The sequence below is a fragment of the Priceomyces carsonii genome (genome assembly GCF_900007245.1).
Source record: "Priceomyces carsonii strain CBS4050 genome assembly, scaffold: Debaryomyces_carsonii_scaffold_5, whole genome shotgun sequence".
NCBI lineage: Eukaryota > Fungi > Ascomycota > Pichiomycetes > Serinales > Debaryomycetaceae > Priceomyces > Priceomyces carsonii.
The window spans coordinates 609,408-628,660 of NW_026946678.1; the positions used below are offsets into that span (position 1 = coordinate 609,408).

The 19,253-nt window shown below is 36.9% G+C and overlaps 8 protein-coding genes across 8 annotated transcripts in view; 3 read left to right on the forward strand and 5 right to left on the reverse strand.

Moving 5' to 3' along the window:
* The window catches only part of UBI4 (ubiquitin), a gene marked incomplete at both ends in the record, with an annotated part of 1,128 nt that extends 585 nt beyond the window's left edge, over positions 1 to 543 (forward strand). Inside the window, one exon of the mRNA XM_062954649.1 lies at positions 1 to 543. This exon is cut by the window's left edge and continues 585 nt beyond it. Coding sequence (XP_062811331.1) covers positions 1 to 543 — 543 coding nt within the window.
* A 510-nt stretch (positions 544 to 1,053) lies between these two features.
* PRCAT00004642001 (bile acid:sodium symporter family protein) lies at positions 1,054 to 2,436 on the reverse strand (the record flags this gene model as incomplete). Its single annotated transcript, XM_062954650.1, has 1 exon — positions 1,054 to 2,436. One exon carries the CDS (start codon positions 2,434 to 2,436, stop codon positions 1,054 to 1,056), a length of 1,383 nt encoding a protein of 460 aa, XP_062811332.1.
* A 252-nt stretch (positions 2,437 to 2,688) lies between these two features.
* ECM29 (Ecm29p) lies at positions 2,689 to 8,238 on the reverse strand (the record flags this gene model as incomplete). The annotated part of the gene is made up of 1 exon (XM_062954651.1): positions 2,689 to 8,238. The coding sequence occupies one exon, from the start codon at positions 8,236 to 8,238 to the stop codon at positions 2,689 to 2,691; it is 5,550 nt and encodes a 1,849-aa protein (XP_062811333.1).
* Positions 8,239 to 8,446: 208 nt separating this feature from the next.
* On the reverse strand, positions 8,447 to 9,991 carry GCD2 (translation initiation factor eIF2B subunit delta; the record flags this gene model as incomplete). The annotated part of the gene is made up of 1 exon (XM_062954652.1): positions 8,447 to 9,991. The coding sequence occupies one exon, from the start codon at positions 9,989 to 9,991 to the stop codon at positions 8,447 to 8,449; it is 1,545 nt and encodes a 514-aa protein (XP_062811334.1).
* Positions 9,992 to 10,156: 165 nt separating this feature from the next.
* On the reverse strand, positions 10,157 to 14,074 carry PRCAT00004645001 (aminophospholipid-translocating P4-type ATPase; the record flags this gene model as incomplete). Its single annotated transcript, XM_062954653.1, has 1 exon — positions 10,157 to 14,074. One exon carries the CDS (start codon positions 14,072 to 14,074, stop codon positions 10,157 to 10,159), a length of 3,918 nt encoding a protein of 1,305 aa, XP_062811335.1.
* A 285-nt stretch (positions 14,075 to 14,359) lies between these two features.
* PRO2 (glutamate-5-semialdehyde dehydrogenase) lies at positions 14,360 to 15,682 on the forward strand (the record flags this gene model as incomplete). The annotated part of the gene is made up of 1 exon (XM_062954655.1): positions 14,360 to 15,682. The coding sequence occupies one exon, from the start codon at positions 14,360 to 14,362 to the stop codon at positions 15,680 to 15,682; it is 1,323 nt and encodes a 440-aa protein (XP_062811336.1).
* Positions 15,683 to 15,702: 20 nt separating this feature from the next.
* On the reverse strand, positions 15,703 to 16,536 carry MET8 (bifunctional precorrin-2 dehydrogenase/sirohydrochlorin ferrochelatase; the record flags this gene model as incomplete). Its single annotated transcript, XM_062954656.1, has 1 exon — positions 15,703 to 16,536. The coding sequence occupies one exon, from the start codon at positions 16,534 to 16,536 to the stop codon at positions 15,703 to 15,705; it is 834 nt and encodes a 277-aa protein (XP_062811337.1).
* Positions 16,537 to 17,173: 637 nt separating this feature from the next.
* PRCAT00004648001 (GTPase-activating protein) lies at positions 17,174 to 19,054 on the forward strand (the record flags this gene model as incomplete). Its single annotated transcript, XM_062954657.1, has 1 exon — positions 17,174 to 19,054. The coding sequence occupies one exon, from the start codon at positions 17,174 to 17,176 to the stop codon at positions 19,052 to 19,054; it is 1,881 nt and encodes a 626-aa protein (XP_062811338.1).
* Positions 19,055 to 19,253: the final 199 nt, after the last annotated feature.

Here is a 19,253-nt window from a genome sequence, read left to right on the forward strand (position 1 = left end):
TTGGAAGATGGTAGAACATTGTCCGATTACAACATTCAAAAGGAATCCACCTTACACTTGGTCTTAAGATTGAGAGGTGGTATGCAAATCTTTGTCAAGACCTTAACTGGTAAGACTATCACCTTAGAGGTAGAGTCCTCTGATACTATTGATAACGTCAAGAGTAAGATTCAAGACAAAGAGGGTATTCCACCAGATCAACAAAGATTAATTTTTGCTGGTAAGCAATTAGAAGATGGTAGGACATTATCTGATTACAACATTCAAAAGGAATCCACTTTACACTTGGTCTTAAGATTGAGAGGTGGTATGCAAATCTTCGTCAAAACATTGACTGGTAAAACTATCACCTTAGAGGTAGAATCATCTGATACTATTGACAACGTCAAGAGTAAGATTCAAGACAAAGAGGGTATTCCACCAGATCAACAAAGATTAATTTTTGCTGGTAAGCAATTAGAAGATGGTAGAACATTATCTGATTACAACATTCAAAAGGAATCCACCTTACATTTGGTCTTAAGATTGAGAGGTGGCTGTTGATAGGCAGTTATGATATAATATTATAATATGTGTAGATGGTAATGTGATACAGTTAGCCTAATTAATTTTTTTCTGTAGCAGCTTATTTGTATGTATTCGAAGAACGACGAGATCTATACTGTTTCAAGTTGGAAAGCTTTTCTTCAATGACATATACTTGAGTAAGATATCAGTATCTTAAAGTAAGATTCAAGATAGAGCAGTTATCACACATGAGTTTTGCTAGTAAGACATGTTACGTTCGGGCTAATCTGAAGAGATTATGAGCAAATATCTTTTAAAACATTTACGGTAAGACTAAAGTACTATCTTCAGCGTCTCCAGTGTCTCCTCCTGAAACCTTTAACCTGGAGACAGGATAGCTAGAAAGTATGTGCAGTACTCCCGAAAGAGGCCTAGTACAAGAATATGTTTGAGCATTAAATTTCGCAGCCAGTATACGTCCCAAATACATAGTGCAAGCACAAAGAAACATCACATAGAAGAATTAGTATATATTAAATTAGCACATTATGAATGCTGGTTTGGTAGAGTTGTCATGGGCTCTGAAGAAGAAGAATTCAGACGGAATATATTGCCTGTCTTGTCGATGGCAGCTGAATCTTGACTCCCAGTCAGACTTTCCTTCGAATCTGAATTTGCAGGTGCATATTCCTCAATATCTTCATTTTTTGATTCAGCTTCATCCGTAGACGCTTCTTCATCAAATTTGGGATCATCCAGGTGTATCCATTTCCTCATAAAGCTGACTAAAACCTGAGCTGTAATCACCTGTTCAACCGAGAACAAAACGAGGGGCATTAGAAGCATACCCAACTTCGGGTTATCCGATCCATATTGAGAAGAAATTAAAGATACTCCTAAACCACCCGTCTTTGTTGCTCCACAGAGCATGATCGCAACTGTGTCTCTTTTGTTATAATAAAACTTTCTCATATAACGATATCCTAACCTATACACCCTTGTAGAGTTCTCATCAGGTGCTATTCCAAATGCTCCTTTGATGAAAATTGGCCTTGAGTATGCATAACATAGAGCTGTAAAAAATAAATAAATGCCAATATTGAAAAACACAATAAATATAACGGTAGCATGAGTAACTTCCTCGAACGCATTTTGAGCAAATGCTGTTGAAAATGATTGATACATAATTAGTAACAACATGAAGGAACCCACTTTCCCAAGCTTGAACAGTGACACGATTTTCCCAACAAATTTAGGGAAGATATTTTGAACCACCTGGCCAACAAACAAAGGAATGAAAAGAGACAAACCAAGCTGCTTCATCACTTGTCGGTAGATTTCTTCGACATTACTATTTCCGTCTTCTTGGTGAGTCGGGTTTCCAAAATCCCATTCTCCCCTCATATACATCTGAACCAATGCTTGAGTTACAAAGGCACCGATGACGTTTCCTAAAAAGACCTCGCATAATGTCAAGGCCTCATTCCCATCAGCCTGTTTTGTCATAACAATATTTGATGACACTGTAACTGGACAGCAAAAAGTCACTATCATACCAACCAATGCCCAGTCGCTTATGTTGTCGTTATTCGAAGCTTTGATTCCGCATGCTATTCCATAGATTATGGAACTAGTAATGAGAAAGGACATAGAAAGGAGGGTGCAATGTGCTCTCCAGTGTAAAATGTTGTCAAATAAATCTTTCGAAGGCATTGTGAGACCACTGATCAAGAATATCACTGATACTGCGCCATATCCAATACTGTACTGTGCTTTTATTGTTCCACCCTCTTTTGCAAATTCTGGAAAGCGATATGCGAGTCCAATGAAAACCCCCAAGATTAAAAAAAACCATTGTTTGAGAAGAAAACCCCATATCATGTAAATTACTCGAAAGACTTCAGCTTTTTCTGGAACCTTCCTATCCATATCTTAAGGGATCATCCTAATTTTCCGTACTAATTCCAAGTATAAGCTTTTAATGTGCAAAACATCTTTCTATTCAAAAATACATTATACCAGATTACTAATGCTATTTAATGCGTATCTCAAAAATCTTCAATCTAGCGAGTTTTCTTTATACAAAATTCACATGCACGACTCTAGCATTGAGATTGATCTTCGAGAGACAGTTATGGTATAAGATTGTTACATTTCTATATGATAATGTGATACAATTATCTAATTAAACTTCTGTAGTACGTTCTTTATCTCAGTTTGGACAACGTTGGACACATTTTGTTGTTTCAAGCTGCAAAGCTTTCCTTTAATAACTTCTGATTGCGAAAGATGGTGCGTGTCTTCTAATAATAGAATAACTTCATGCGAAAGCCTTATGAAACTTATCTTGACATTTTCGATGTCAGAAGGCATAGAACAGTGATTGCTCAAGCACTCCCAATTCTTGTAAACAAGCAGTACATATGCTTCATCTCTTGAAACTGTCGAAACCTCATTCATTTTCGAAATGAGCTGAACTAAATCATCACAGACAGTTATTTTCGATCTCCATGTTACTTCTATTCTTGATGAATTAAAGATTTCCAAAGTCTTGTGTAATATCAATGCCAATAGACCTCCACTATAAACTTTTGCACCTTCCTTTTCGTAAACTGGAAAGCTTTCCACCATATTATTAAGGTAATCCAATCTTTCTTCTTCTAGTCTTACTAACAGCTTAGGATTTAAGTCGTAGTGAGAATCAATAACCATATCATCATCATCCGAGTCATCGTCTAAATATTGATCACTAACCAAGTGATCCATAATTTTGACATAGGCATCAATCAGGTCAGGAATGGAATACGTATTAATGAAGTTTCCCAATATTTTTGCTGCTCTTTTTTGGTACCTCTTGTTTTTTCTGTTAGCTTCTATAACGACGGTATTATTTATCTTCTCCAAAAGCCCCATATTGTTTCTTAACAACCTCTTTGACTTCTTAGAGAATGAAACTAGAGACTCCAAAATTAGCTCTTTCCCTACCCAAGATTTACCCTTACATGATACAATCAATAACTCCATTAATTCTTTCGCATTACTTTCAGAAATTAGATCAAAATCCGTAATCAGATCACATAAGTTTGAAATAGACTTTCCTAAAGTTTGCCTTATGTCAAACTTATTCGAAGACAAGTACTTTTCGTAAAACACAATGATCTCGTTCAAATATAGCCTCACAGAGCTATCACTTCCACTCGTATTTTCATTCCATTCCCTTTCAAAGCATGATTTCACTAACATATTACTGTCATTTTTTCCAATGAATGAAAGTGGTAAGAAGCTGGAAGCTACAGAGGCGAACCTTTCACCGCTGTGTTTTGAAATACTTTCGCTTACAAGCGCTGATATTTCTCTTCCTCTTGCATCCTCACTCTTGAAATAAAAATCATCAATCTTCGATGATAGCTCTGATATCGATTTTAAGGACGCCAATCGACATACGAATCCAATCGCCAGTCCATACGAAGAGGAAATTGTTTCGTTTCGATCTTTTAATTGCAGAACACATAATTTCAATAGCATATCACCATAAGGCGTAATTAAGGTTGGACGCTTGGAAACCAAGCTCACTATGACCCTTGACCCACAAGCCTTGGAAGGCAACCCTACCGACTTTTTAATCGCAGCTTGTAAGCTTGACATCAATGCTGCGATGTTTGTCTCGTCTACTAAATCTAATAACTTGTCAATCGCGTCCATCAATGGTGATGCACCAAGACTTTGTAGTCTCTTAGCATCAATATCATTCTCCTTCATTTTGTATTTATCCGCATTCAAAACTAAATAATTGACAATCTCGGGTTCTAAGCTTGACATCAAGCTAATGAAATTTTCAAGCAATTCAGGGACAACAGGTTTCACTACTTGGTTGTTAACTTTACATAATTTCAAAATCGTATCCAACGCAAAACTCCGAACATCTTCTGAGTCGCTTTGCAAACCATTTGTACCTAAAAGAAAAGGGAGTAGAGTTTTCAACAAATTTATTGATTTTTCTTTGGAAGATTGTTTGCCGTCTTTAACATCAACTATTCTAATGAAATTTGTAGCCAAAACTTTGGCAAGTTTATTGCCCTCTTTTCTGACACTCTCCTTGATATCATCCATAGCTCTAAAGCACATATTCCAAATATGTTGCAAGTCAAATTCTTGATCCTCAAGTGAGACAATTTGCAATAAATCTGCAAGAGCTGAGGTACTAGCTTGACGAACTCTCCATTCTCTATTTCCTATGCCACGAAGTAATTCATTCAAGATTATCAAAAAGTTATCATTAACAGTTTTTGACGTATCTTTAATAATCGAATTCCAAATGTCGTTCATTGACTGTGAAACTGAAGTATTAGGATCAAACCTGTAGCGGTATAGCCTAGGGATTAATCGTTCCGAAAGATGTTTCTTAGAAGCTAAGAGATCGTCCAAGGAAGTTTTAGACAAAATTGTCCCTAACCCAAATGCCATTCCTTTTCTTGATGACCATAATGCAGAAGACTTTGCCAATGACATAAATTTATAAACCAAGCTGGGATCACCAACGTCCGAAGCCAAATTTAACACATCCTTATACGTCGAAACGGATCCATCATTTGTCTTGAGTAGATCAGGCTCAAATAATTCAGTATCACGATCAACAGAGCCTGCTAACAATGAATTCAGAGTGTTTGAGTTTGTGAAGGAGGTCAACAAACTATGCACCAATGTATCTTTCAAGTCACTATCTCCCATTTCATATACAAGACTGAGGCCCCTCGATGCAGATTCCTGGACAAGATCATCGCTGTGTGCCAAAAACTTCATGAAAGTCACATGAATTTGGGGCGCCACCTTCTTTACAGGTTCCAAATGTCCACAGTACTGGACTAAGGATAACAACCAGATACAAGCTGCTTTCCTCAAAGAAGGTTTCGTATTTCTGCAAGATTCTAAAACCATATCTAGCACGGTAGAGAGTTTTGAAGTATCCTTAGGAATAAGTTCGTTATTTTCGTAAAGAATATCAATTTTCCGTTTCATAAACGTGGAGTCCCACCCGGCAGCGATTACCAGAAGGGCCTCACCGCTGGAAAAAGTGAATTCAACTTGCTTCGAAACATGTGTATCATATATCAATTTCAAATACTTTTCGAATTTAGCTTCTTTATTCTCATTCGTTAAAGCTAAAGTGAGATATGACAAGGTCAAAACGGACCTTTCGTCGCATTTTTTAACTTTTGTAGAAATGGAGTCAGCAAATTGGCAAACAAATTCATTAAAACTAGGGTCAATTCGAGGTCCTAGGACGCCAAATATGGATAATTCAGACACGCATTCCAATGCTAATACAAAAGTGCTATTATCCGAAAGACACTGTAATAGTCTCCCGCAATATTGTTCAAGGTGCTTTTGCTCCAAGATTCTGTGCCGTCCTCTAAATGCCAATCTCGAAATCAAGTAAGCTGCAGGTAGGAATGAATGCTTTAATGTGCTTGATCGTGATCTCTCAACAAGTAAACTATCTAAAACCCTACGCACTTCGTCGTCTGGATTATCAGGATGACTACCTATTATCCCAATGGCTTGACTGATTTGAGATAAAGATAAGTCATTAGAGATCTTCTCAGATAGGCAAGCGAGAAGGTTATCCAATTTTGAGCATAGATTACCAACAGCTGCAGATGGAGAAAGCGAAATTAAGCGTAAGAAAATAGATCCATAAGTAATGTTAAGTGCAATTCCCTTACTGTTATCGTATTGTCCAACTAATGCATCCAAGATTATCAATAAATACGTAATATAACAATTTTTATTCATTTCATCAGCTGAGATACCCTCACTAAACACAAGTTTTATTTCATCGACTAATAACTCCCTTACGGCATCATCAACTTCTATCGCTCTTTCTAATCTTATCGACCAATCCATGTCGGAAACAATCACTGTTTTCTTCTTTGATACTGCATGCATTACTAGCGTTTGCAAAGTAAAGTTTATTGCTTCTCCCAAAACTTTCAATATTGTTTCATCCTTGCTTTGAATTGCAATGAGCTGATCATATAAGATTCTCACAATCTCCTTAAATTGTGGAAATTTGACAGAAGAGTTTTGGCCCAACAAGTCTGAAGTTGGCTTAAAGTCAAGTGAATTTGATGATTGAAAAATATTAAACCAATATGGGTGTAAACCTCGTTTCGCTTCCTCAATCGTATCTGAAGTATTGCCATTAAACGTTCCTAAAATACATAAGTATCTAGCCTCAGGGTCATGAAAAGGAAAAGCAGCATTTATATACTTCAAAATAACGTATCTGCAAGACTGTATGTTATGATTCATTTCCTCCCTATTACCGCTCAAATAATTTCTTCCTAAAACTTTCAACAAACTTTTTGAATTCTTAGTCATTTTTGGCAAGTGTGCAACTAAGCTTGACAAAACATCTTGTATGGTCCCCTTAAAATCTGATTCTTCAGACTCAAGAGCATCAAACAAAAACTGCAAATAGGAAAAGTCATCAACAAACAAATCGGGGTTGGACCTAAGAACATTTCCAATTGCTTCATACTTTAGTTGCCTTTGGCTCGCAAGATTTTGTCGGTTCATTATAGATCTGTCCATACGCGGCCAACCTTCACTCATGATAGATTCCTTTAACCTCATAATCACATCTCTATTAAATTTATCAAGCATTTTCTTGGATACATCCCCAAAATTATTATTATTGTTGTTTTGATTAACCCATTTAATGAAGTGAACACTCGTTTGCCTTAGCTTGGAATAATCTGATGACAATCCTATGTCAGTGATTTGTGACAACATTGGATTTCTTGTTGCTAGCTTACTTTTACACAAAAATATCAATATTTTTTCCTGTAAAGTAGATTTTACAGGTGGTATTCCATTTACGCCAACATATAAATCAATAAGCCTTGATATCAACTTAGGATCTTCCAAATCCAATTTCAATTTTCGAAACCAAATTTCACTTGAATCCTTCAACGTTGAAGAGCCATCTGTAGATGCTATTAATATTGGGAGTACAGAAAACTCATCCTTAAAAGCAGTCTTCAAGAAGGCGAACAATCTAAGCTTTATATGGGTAATATCTTGAAATGAAGCAAATGTCACTCCCGAATCTTTCGTGTAGAAAGCGACGTCGTCAGCACTCAAACCAGGTTGAGCACCCTCACTATTAAAGACCGTTGATTGCAACAACAAAAATTTTGCTATACAATTCGATAAAAATGCCTCATCATCAACGTTCAGATCGAAGCGAAGAAAGTCACGACAATCTTGAGCCCCACGATCGGAATCTTTCCAATACTTGAGTAAGTTGCATAAGATACCAAACATTCGTGCTGAGATCTTGGAAGGGTAATTGCTGATGTGTTCAATAATTTCGGGTATTAGTGTAATCTTTTCATCGTCAGACATCCTTTCAATTCCTCGAGCCATAAATATCAAAGAGTATATTTTCATTGTCGAAACACTAGAATCATCAATTGCCTTAGGATCTTTCACCTGATTAAGCAAAGCCTCAACAGGTAGTTTGATCTCTCTAGCTGCAGCTATTCTGGGGGACAAATTTTCAAGCACTTTGAGTACAGCATTTCTTACACTGGCATGCGGACTACTCAACTTATTAATAATTGGCGCCAAATAGAGGTGCAATGATTTTTCGAGTTGCTTATCATCTGCCGCTAACGCTATTCTAAGTTCCACTTTGTTGATCAAAGCCAATTCATTTTCAGCCATTGTACCAAGTAAGTTCTTTCCATTAAACTTTGAATACAAGTGTAGCGTAAAGATAATCTAGAAGATAAAAATACTTAAATTTGCCACCATGTAAGAACTGTATCAAGTGGCAAAGGCATTATCAACGCTAGAAAATTGGTTCAAATTCATGTCTTGGTAGTCATGTGACACATAAAAATGTAAAGATCTGTATGTATTTTCTATCAAGCTATGTATTCTTATATTCTCTCAAGATGACGGGAACTGACGAAGGTGGCAATGCACCTAGCTCTGTGACGACCTTGTTGATATACTCTGGAGGAGTGAGGTCATACATTATATTTAAAATGTTTAAATTTGGAATACTTTTCCAATCTTTCAAGATTGTTTCATCGCTTTCGATTTTTGTAGCATTAGTGGAGGCCTCCTTCTTCTGATGGTTCTTACCTTTAATCCTAGCGTCATCTTTTCCTTTCTTATTCTCTTCGTCGCATTGCTTTAAGAATTGTTCTGTGGCAAAAGCCTTCTTTTGAGGAGGCTTCTTAGAACTAACCAGCTGGAGCAAATCATCAGCATCTGCTAGCTCATTGGTAGTAACTGAATCCAACTGGACTTTGTCAGAGAATTTGACTGACTCGCAGCAAGTTAAAACAGGAATATTCCTTGTATGACACATCATTGCAATCAATCCGGTACCAACTCGTGAATAAAGACGTCCGTTTGATAACATTGCATGAGCTCCTAGAAAAACGCAATCAACATCCTCTAACAAAGTAGAAGACAATGAGTTTATTAATACATAATGCGCCCTGATATATCGTTTGGTGATAGGTGCATTGATTCCATGAGTTGTACCATTCTCGATGCCATGCTCGTTACTGTCTTCAGGAACAGTGCATTTGACCAAGTTCTTCAATAGTTTCTTACCTTCGAAGAGTGGTCTGGAATCAACCACTATTAAAGTAAAATTCTTCTTTTGTTTGAGGACACAGTACTTAAAAAGCTTTTCTAAGACCTGTGAATGGCCGAAGGTTAAGATCGTCGAATCATTGGTAATATGCTTCGACGCATTTTCAATGATAACTTGCTCTGAAAGCTCTATTTTCTCCTTTATGAAATCATCGATCTTTTGACACAAGATTGCCTTTGCTTGGCTCTCAGTTGTGTCAATGGATATATGAGAAATTTCTTGCTTTAGCCATCTAATAGCATTACCCATTGAGATTGATAAAGGCCGAGCTGTCTTCAAGTATTCTATTTGATTAGATAGATGCCCAGTTAAATGTCTTGTTAATGTGGTATTTTCAGGCGTTTTGTAATCTTCAATCACAATTTTAAAAACCTTCAACATATTCTTCAATCTAGCTACAGAGCCAACAATCTTATAGGTGGAGTATTTTATTGTCAATGACAATACTGCAGGATGTATTATATGGTAAATCGATGGCGATGATGCATTTCTCTGCTCTCGTGTTTCTAAATGGCTGAACAACGATGGCACTTTAACTCTATCATCTTTAATTAAGCTTTGGTTCAATTGCTTCTTCAAATTCGTACTTGTAGCAGTTTGCTGTTTCTTCTTATCCATCTTTTGACTTGCAATTTGAGATTGCTGTTCTGGAGTGATTCCTAATTTCTCTTTCTCTGCTGCTCGCTTCGCAGCTTTCTCTCTCTTTTTCATTTCTTTGAGCTCCTTATTAGAGAGCAGCTTAGGAGTCTGAGAGACTTCCTTACTAGCTTTGCTATCATCAGCTGTGCTCAGCGAAACACTCATGATTAACTTTTCAGAGATTAAAGATCCGTTTGCTGAAGATGAATTGATTTATTGATACTCTACAAATAGAGACAAAAAAAAATGTCAAAGTCGTGCAAAATCGATAAGAACTATATATTGGCGGAATATTCACAGTTGAGTAGTCTTTCTGTCAGTATTATTTACTCATAAACCTTCACTTAACTCACCAAATTGGCCCCTTTTTTTAGTTGTGTCATATAACCTTATAATTTTCTCTTGATCTTGGTTGTCCACTTGTGAAAAAGCAAAACCTCTTTGCTTTTTTATACGCTGAACTTGTCTAACTTTTCTGATAGCCTTTTGAAATTGCTCCATACGGGGCCTGTAATCTTGAATATTATATTTTTGAATCTCTTGGACAAAGTGATAGCTTTCTGGACTGTAGCTTCTTTTAAAAAACTTCCATGCTAGGTCACGAATTAGACACAATACAGAGACACCAAATATCATTGCCCAGAAAGTAAGAGATGGGTACGTCGTTTTTAAAACCCCACGGTACTCCTGTGAAACGTTGATTGATGGCGCAACGATAGAGTAAACTGGGAACCAAGCTAGCCATAAAGCGAAAGAGCCAGGAATTGCTATCGCGGTAAACTTTGTCCACAAATTGACAACTAAAGCAGCCTTTCCAAGAGCAGTTAGAGTGCAAGTGGTGAATACTGCAGTGCCCCAAGTCCAATTATCAGCTATTAATCCACTAGCCAATTGATCCCCATGATGATAGACAAAGAAAGAGCACAAGAATATTACAGCTGAGTGGTAAAAACCATTAACAATCCAGCCCCAGAAAATAGTAACGTTGAAAAACTTTTTTTGTTGACCTAATTGATAAAGTTGAGGGTATCGATCTAACAATCGAGCACTGACAAATTGATCAAAGACTCCCAATACAAATGGAGGTAATACTGTAAATAACACATTGTAAAATGTTAATGTCCAAGACTCTATAATCGATTGACCAGAGTATGCATTTGAAAAAACAAACCAGAACTGAGTCATATAGAGAGCAATATTCTTGTAGAAAGAATACAAAATAGCATTTGAAATACGATGATATGACCATGACCCATGGACAAGAAGTAACTTTTTCAAATATTTAAATTGTCCAATCGATATATCTGCACTTCGTGCTGCTTGCATTCCTTCCATACCACTAATACCAACGCCAACATGTGCTGCCTGGATCATAGAAACGTCATTAGCACCATCTCCAATAGCTAGCAAAAGAGAACCTTTCTTTTTCCTTTTAATAACTTTCACGACCATTGCCTTCTGCAAAGGAGAAACTCTACAACAAATGACAGACTTACAACGAGAACCTAAATCAACAAATAAATCCTCCAATTCAGGTTCTAACGCATAAGTCAAGGAGTGACCATCTATTATCAATGTAAGAGAAGATTCCAAAGACAAGTCTTCACCGTCAAGCTGATGATTTTGAATAGCACTTAGCTTTTCTCTTAAATTGAGCTCAGTATCTCTTTTATTGTCCTCGTTGATGATTAAAAGATTCATGTCTTCACTTAATAATTTACAAGACATACCAATATTAATTGCCGTTTCCTGCCTATCTCCAGTGAGTATCCAAATCTTTATTCCTGCTTCTTGCAACGTGCTTATAGTCTCTGGAACGTTATCCTGTAGTTTGTCCTCTATTGCTGTTGCTCCTAAAAGAAACAAATCACCTTCAATTAAATCTGCCACTTCATCTAATTTATCAGACCTATTTTGCAAAGAGGTCGAAGCCTCATAATGCCGTGTTGCCCAAGCCTTATACTCTTCCTCTGAGACTATTTTTGAAGCAATGCACAATGTCCTCAAACCTTCAGCTGCGAATTCTTCTAGATGGCGTAATGTTGATTCAACAAATGGCTGTGACTGCTCTTCAGATAATCTTTCCATAATCACAGTATCCGCACCTTTACAAAACAATCTTATTATTCCATCAGGGCATCTGAAAATAGCAGACATTCTCTTTCTGGTTGAATTAAACTCACAAATATTTAGTAACTCATATTCAAAATCCAAGTTTGTCAAGGTATTCCTCACTGTTACGCTTTTAGGTCTTCTGATGGTAAACTTGTACCCCAAATGAGCAGCTCCCTCCACTAATGCTCCCTCATCTGGAGATGCAGATTGATATTTTATAGAACCGTCGACTTCGTTAACTTCGGGAATAACAGTATGACAAGTACTTAACAAAGTAAAAAATTCGTTAATGATGGCAGATTGTTGCAGAGTAGTATCCAGCAAATCATTATACATGTCCTTAAAACTATGATAACCGACTTCTACGCCATCTACAACTTGAGCTCCGCCCTCTTCAGGAATTTCTTCAATGTAACATCTTCCTCCTATAGAGCAACATTTAAATTCCATGACATTTCTGGTTAAGGTACCTGTCTTATCGCTAAAAATATAATCAATTTGTCCTAGTTCTTCTACCAAGGATGATGTTCTAACTCCAGTTGGTGTATCTGTTTCTTCATGATACATATCAAGATCGCTTCCGATCATGTATGCTTGGTAATACTTGATAATTTCAACTGTCACGAACAATGAAATTGGTACCAAATTTGAAAACAAAATCCAATAGGTCAAGATATCTTGGAAAAACAATTTCACTTTATTGGTTCCTCCCAACATAAGATAACCTAATGTACGTTTATCAACTTGAAGTTTTATAACATTACCTAGCGAGGACACAAATGATAATATAATTAAAATTGAGAATAATGCAATGATTTGTAAATTGATAATCCTTTCAACGTCTGTTCTTTTAATTGGAGTTGCTGTCGCATTACGCATTAGCTTAGTTTCATGACCAGTAAATATGACAATCCCATATATCCATTGTGTGTTTCGGAGTGTCGCACCTCTAAGCAAAAGTTGATCAGGGGAAAAAGGAATATCGCCTGAAGATGCAAAGTTTTTTAAATTCCCTTCGTAAGTATAAAGCGAGGAATTTGGCTGCTCTGAAATAACTTCTGAGCTCGACAAGTCACTGAGAATATCCCTTGGATTTACTAAGTAAGAGGTTTCAGATTTTGCTTGTTTAATTTTCAAATTTGTCTCGCCATCTAAGTTGGCAGTCTCAATATAGCAAAGCCCTTCAGGCTCGGATGAGCTAATTATTAATAAGTCTGCTGGGAATGGCTCGCCATTATTTACTCTTACAATATCCCCAACTTTAACATTAATCCATTTCCTCAACGAAAAGGATCCGCTGCCTGTGTCTAAAACCTGAACCTTTGTGTTATTCAACTGCTTATCTGCATTAGCTCTTTTAACATCTTCCGTTATTTCCTTGATTGCTGAAACAAGTAAAACAACGATCAATGTCCCAATTGTTGTGTATCTGTTGGTTGGCGTAACATTGGGAACCTGTTGGATAATTGAAGTGAAAAGGAAAAACAAATTGGCATACTTACTGAACTGCTCAAATAAAAACTTAGGCAAGAAAGTAGCAAAGTTATATTTTGTTGTTGATATGTGATTACCGTAATACCCATACGCCGAATTTGATGCATGATTCATTATATGTATGTGTCTGGGTCCGCTGGACGGTACGAAATCATTTTGAGCTCTAGCCGATCCAAGGATTTTCATCTTTATTCTCTGAAACATTCTTCGTATATCAAATTCCGATTGCCTATCGTCTATGATATTTCCATCTTGAACGTTCGAACTACTCATCTCCAGATAGTCAGATGTTTTCTTTTTCCTTAATCCATTTAAAAAGCCACTCTTTTGTTTACTTGCCACATTGGATGTACTAAGCAATGGCACTGGGCGAATACTACTATGAGATTGATCTCTCATTCCTGAAGTATCGTCATCATCATCTGATAGCATTAATGGATCGTCGAACGGATTATATTGCGTGGTGTTTTGAATCAGACTAGAGGCATGATCACCCACACTATTCCTACCAATTGAATGTCTGTAATAGTCCGTATCATCATCCAAATCGAGATCTATAAGATTCTGGGAATCTGAAAATGGGTTAGCTGTATTATTCGATCTGTTCTTGTCGTTAACATCGTATGGCGTGTAAGACATCTTTTGGAACTAAGAACGGCCAAATTTACTTTTTCAGCAAATTCAATCTGCCTCGATGTCCTTGTTTAATAAGACTTTTTTGCTACCTTTTGAGTGGCTCAGTTAAAGTTTTCTTATATTTAGAGTTGATACGTTTAACAAAACAACGTACTGTGTTTTGGTGAGATGGCATATTATACAGGATTTGAAAAATTGGTATACGACTATGACTAAAAGATATTTGAAAAAAAGTGACCTGAAACTATATTGAGTTAACACAAGACACAGACTTCAAGGTGTAAAGATATGGCGGAGAATATCGCAAGAAATGCAAATGCTGCATTTACCTCTTTGAAAATTTTGTCGGGAGAACAAAGATCAGAAGCATTACGAAAGATCTATCATGGATTAAAAGAATGTCAAGAAGAAATTTTGCAAGCCAACAAAACTGATATGGACAATGCAAATGAAAATTCGTTGTCTTCTTCTTTGATTAAAAGATTAGACTTGTCAAAAAATGGAAAATATGATGCTATGTTGCAGGGAATTTTAGATGTCGCAGATTTGCCTGATCCAGTGGGTAAATGTACACTAGCTAGAAAAATAGACGAAGGTTTGAATTTGTACAGAGTAACTACCCCCATAGGGGTCTTACTAATTATATTCGAATCACGGCCCGAAGTTATTGCTAATATTACAGCATTGGCTATTAAATCAGGTAACGCAGCTATCTTGAAAGGCGGAAAGGAGTCATTCCAGACGTTTAAGGCTATGAGTGATGTTATAAATAAAATTTTAAAGAGAGATACTTTAGTCCCTGAAAATGCGATTCAGCTTATAGAGTCAAGAGAGGAGGTTGGTGATTTATTGCTGCAGGATAAGTACATCGATTTAGTGATCCCGAGAGGATCCAATCAATTAGTTCGCAATATTAAGTCTAATACAAAAATACCTGTGTTAGGACATGCTGATGGTATTTGCTCAATCTATTTGGATTATGATTTTGATTTGGAGAAGGCAAAAAAGATAATTGTCGAATCGAAGACGAATTATCCAGCTGGTTGTAATGCAGTAGAACAGCTTTTGATTAATGATAAAATCGAAGATGAGAAAATAGTTGCAATCATAAAATCGTTAATTGATGAGCATGTTACAGTACATGCAACTCCTAATATTATTCCTTTGATTCAAAATTTCGATCAAACGTATGTTAGACCCACTGTGCGGGACTCATTCGATACGGAGTATCTTTCTTTGGATATATCTGTTACATTGGTCTCTTCTGTTGAAGACGCGATTCTTCATATCAACTCACATTCTTCAAAGCATACAGACTGTATCATTACAGAGAATAAAGCGTCTGCAGATAAATTTTTGAAAAGTATAGACTCTGCTGGCGTATACTGGAACTGCTCAACTAGATTTGCGGATGGATTCAGATATGGATTTGGTACAGAAGTGGGAATCAGCACTAATAAAATACATGCTAGAGGTCCAGTTGGCTTGGAAGGGTTGATGAGCTATCAGTATCAGTTAAAGGGAGATGGGCATACTATCGGCGCTTACATTGGAGGTGGAGGCAACAAGAAGTATTTACATGAAGATTTAGATACCAATATAGAATTGTGAATAAAATTTGCAATTGGATTTTAGCTGAGAATTGTAGATTTGAACTGATCGTAATCTTTTGGAGGATATTCTGGGAAAAAGCTAACAATTTTATCTACCTTTTCGAGCGACAAGTCCAATTGGCTCCATTGTCTTAAATCAAAAAAGTCCGTGAGAGCCTTGATCCAATTCATTCGACTATCGATGCTAACTAAATCCTCATTGACTACCACGGTCTCACGCAAACGAGCTCTTATTGATCCTAGATTCTCTACTGCCTTGTTCAAGTCCACATCCTTGAATTGCCTAGCTATTGAATCTTTTATCAACTTCAGCAATCTCGGTGACTTCCCATTAGTAGAGACCATAATTTGAAGATTATCCATGTTGATCATGCTACCGAAATAAAAATCACATAACCATGGTTTATCTGCGATATTCACAGGCAAACGAAGATATTTACATTGGTAGTATATTTTAGAAGACAATTCATAATCGTCTATACAGCAGCAAACTATAGCAAAAGTTTCGTTATTGACTCCTTGACCAATAGCGTCATAATGTTCTTTCGCTATTAAATCCACATTGTCTATCTGAAAATCATTTCTTTCATACAAGGTCAAATCTGAACTCAAGTAATCCCGATGCTCAAACTTGTAGATAACCCCACGATCTACTAGTTTCAATATCTCTGGATGCACCTTATCGGCTCCACTAATGACCGTTATCTTCGCTTGCGCTCTTAGCATATGCTCTATTCGACTGAATGCAACTTCCCCCCCGCCTATTACTAAACAATGTTTATTTTTTACCTGCCATGCTAACAAGAGAGAACCCTTTGTTTCTACCTTAGGGTTTACGATTCCTTTTTCCATGAAAAAATAAGTTAAGTTTTAATTGTATGTTAGCATTAATATGGCGTCTTCAGTTCTCACATACTCAAGTAGTAATCGAAGCTCACGCACGTGAGGCACTAAAATACCATTACCTAGTTCCAGTTCCTTCAAAAGACATTCAGACTATCTGGTGATTTCTCTGAATCCCTCTAGTTGACAGTATTGACTTTGAGGTTTCTTTCGGCTACAGGCTACTGAAATAAAACGTGTCCAAAGGTTACAATAGGAACAAGAGGTCGTAGTATAGCTAATAAGCGAAAAAATTTTTTTGCTGGTCCGGTGTCACGTCGAGTTGTTACCACAGCTTTTACAAATTAACCAGCTACATATTACAACTAATTCTTAACACATTAGGAAGTGATTACGTGTTTGACTTAAGTAAATCATTTCGAAAGGCGTCTTTTTTAAAAAGCTTATAGTTTTAGAACTCAGAAAATTGAAGCTCATTGCCAGAACTCGAGCCAAGGTAGAATATACCATCTTGACTAGCTTGAAGTAAAGGCAAGCTGTCTTGACTTAAAAGACACTTAAATTGTGACGTGGTAAATTGAATAGTCGTTTAAAAGTATTGAGGTATTATTAGATAAGTTTGTCGTGAAGTACAAGCGTCATCTTAATGGGCCCTTTACATAGAACCGAAAGAAGAAAGTCTATGGCTGAAAGAAGACCTAGTGTCTCGTACACACCACCGGTTATTCCTCATCTAGCAGGATTGGAGAAGCCCCAGGACCATAGTCTAAAATTGGACCAGTGTGATGTATTAATAATGGGAACTGGACTTTCTGAAAGTGTATTGGCGGCGGCACTTTCGTGGCAAGGTGTCGAGACTCTTCATATTGACAACAAGAGCTATTACGGAGACCTGACCTCCACCTTAACAATAGATCAGTTGAAGAAATGGTGCGTCGACGTTAATCTGGGTCAGATCCAGCACTTCCAGGATGCACAAATATACATTCCTGGGGGAAAGGCTACGAACAGATTTCACAGCAAAGACTATGGCGTAGATTTGAGTCCTAAGATTATGTTTGCACGGTCTGATCTCTTATCTCTCTTAATAAAATCAAGAGTCTACAAATACTTGGAATTTCAAAGTTTGAGCAACTTTCATGTCTTCGAGAATGATAGCTTTAGTAAGAAAATTTCCAATACTACAAAAGAACATATATTCACAGATCAATCTCTTTCGTTAATAACGAAAAGATATTTAATGAAGTTTCTCAAATTTACGCTCCAAGATAATAATAATCCAGATAAAAAGAAAATACTTTTGGATAATGCTAAAACACCGATCCGTGACTTCTTGTCTAATCAGTTTCATTTGAACACTCCGCAGATCAACGAGCTTGTGTTCTCAATAGGTTTATGCCCTAAAGAAACTACAAGAACCCCCGAAGGTTTGGCGAGAATAAAAAGATTTTTGACCTCCTTCGACGTTTATGGTAACTTCCCTGTAATGGTCCTGAAATATGGTGGTGCAGGAGAGATATCTCAAGGCTTTTGCAGAAGTGCTGCTGTTGCTGGTACAACATACAAATTGAACACGTCCTTGATTGATTTTGATCCTCAGCTGAAGATTGCAAAGTTTAACGATGGAAGTGTGGTTAAGATCAATGAAAAAATCGTGTTATCTCCTACCCAGATTCCCAAATTTTTACAATCAGGGTACAACGAATTAGTTGAAAAGTTGAAGCTTTATTATATAACCAGGTTGATTACGATTGTAAGAAAAGATTGTAAAGAATGGATCGCAGAACATGAGTCATCTGCTGTGGTTGTTTTCCCTCCTCATTCACTTCCAACTGATAATCAGCAAGGTGTTCAAGTAATAATACAGAATGGAGAATCTGATGTGTGCCCTAAAGGACAGTCGATTTGGTATTCACATACTACGGAACAGGATTTGGCGAAGGCGAAAATAGATTTGGAGAGCGCATTCAAGAAAATGGAGTATTCAATCTTGCGTGAGTCATCCTCAGATTTGGATGACGTATTAGAGGACCAAGAGTTCGCTATTGGCGAGCAGGGAACTCCAGTTGTTACTAATTCTTTTAAATTGGGCCAATCTTTACAAAATTTTGTTCCACGGGAAACCTTGGATATTGTTTGCAAATTGGGATATGTTCAGTCTACTTACATTAAGCCTGATTTATCCAACATTATCTCTCCGAAGGATTCGAGCAATGTTTCTCTAGCAACATTGCCAGATGCAGAGGATATTATATTTTCAAATATGCCATCATCTGAAATCACATACGATGGTATTGTTGGAGAAGCAAAAATACTTTTTTCAAGAATAACAGGCTCTAACGACGATTTCTTTGATGTTGATTTTGAAGATGATGACGACGACTATAATCAAGGATCTACAGCAAATACTTCAGGAGTGACTGGAGTAGCTCGTAATGGAAGCGTTGCCCTGTCTGATGATGAAAACGCTATCATGGACAGCGACGATGATCATAAACCTTTTGCGGCCGACGAAATGGAATTGTGATATTTAGTACTACTTGATGTACTTTCAGCTAAGCATTTTATTTCTTCTGACTTATATTCGATATGTGATCTATTTAATCCTGCTTCTTTAGTGCTCTATTATTATATATGATAACTATAACTATGTCTTATGAAACTCAGACTTTCAAATGTAATCTAACTATGCAACGGAAAATATCTTTCACGTGCCTCAATCCATA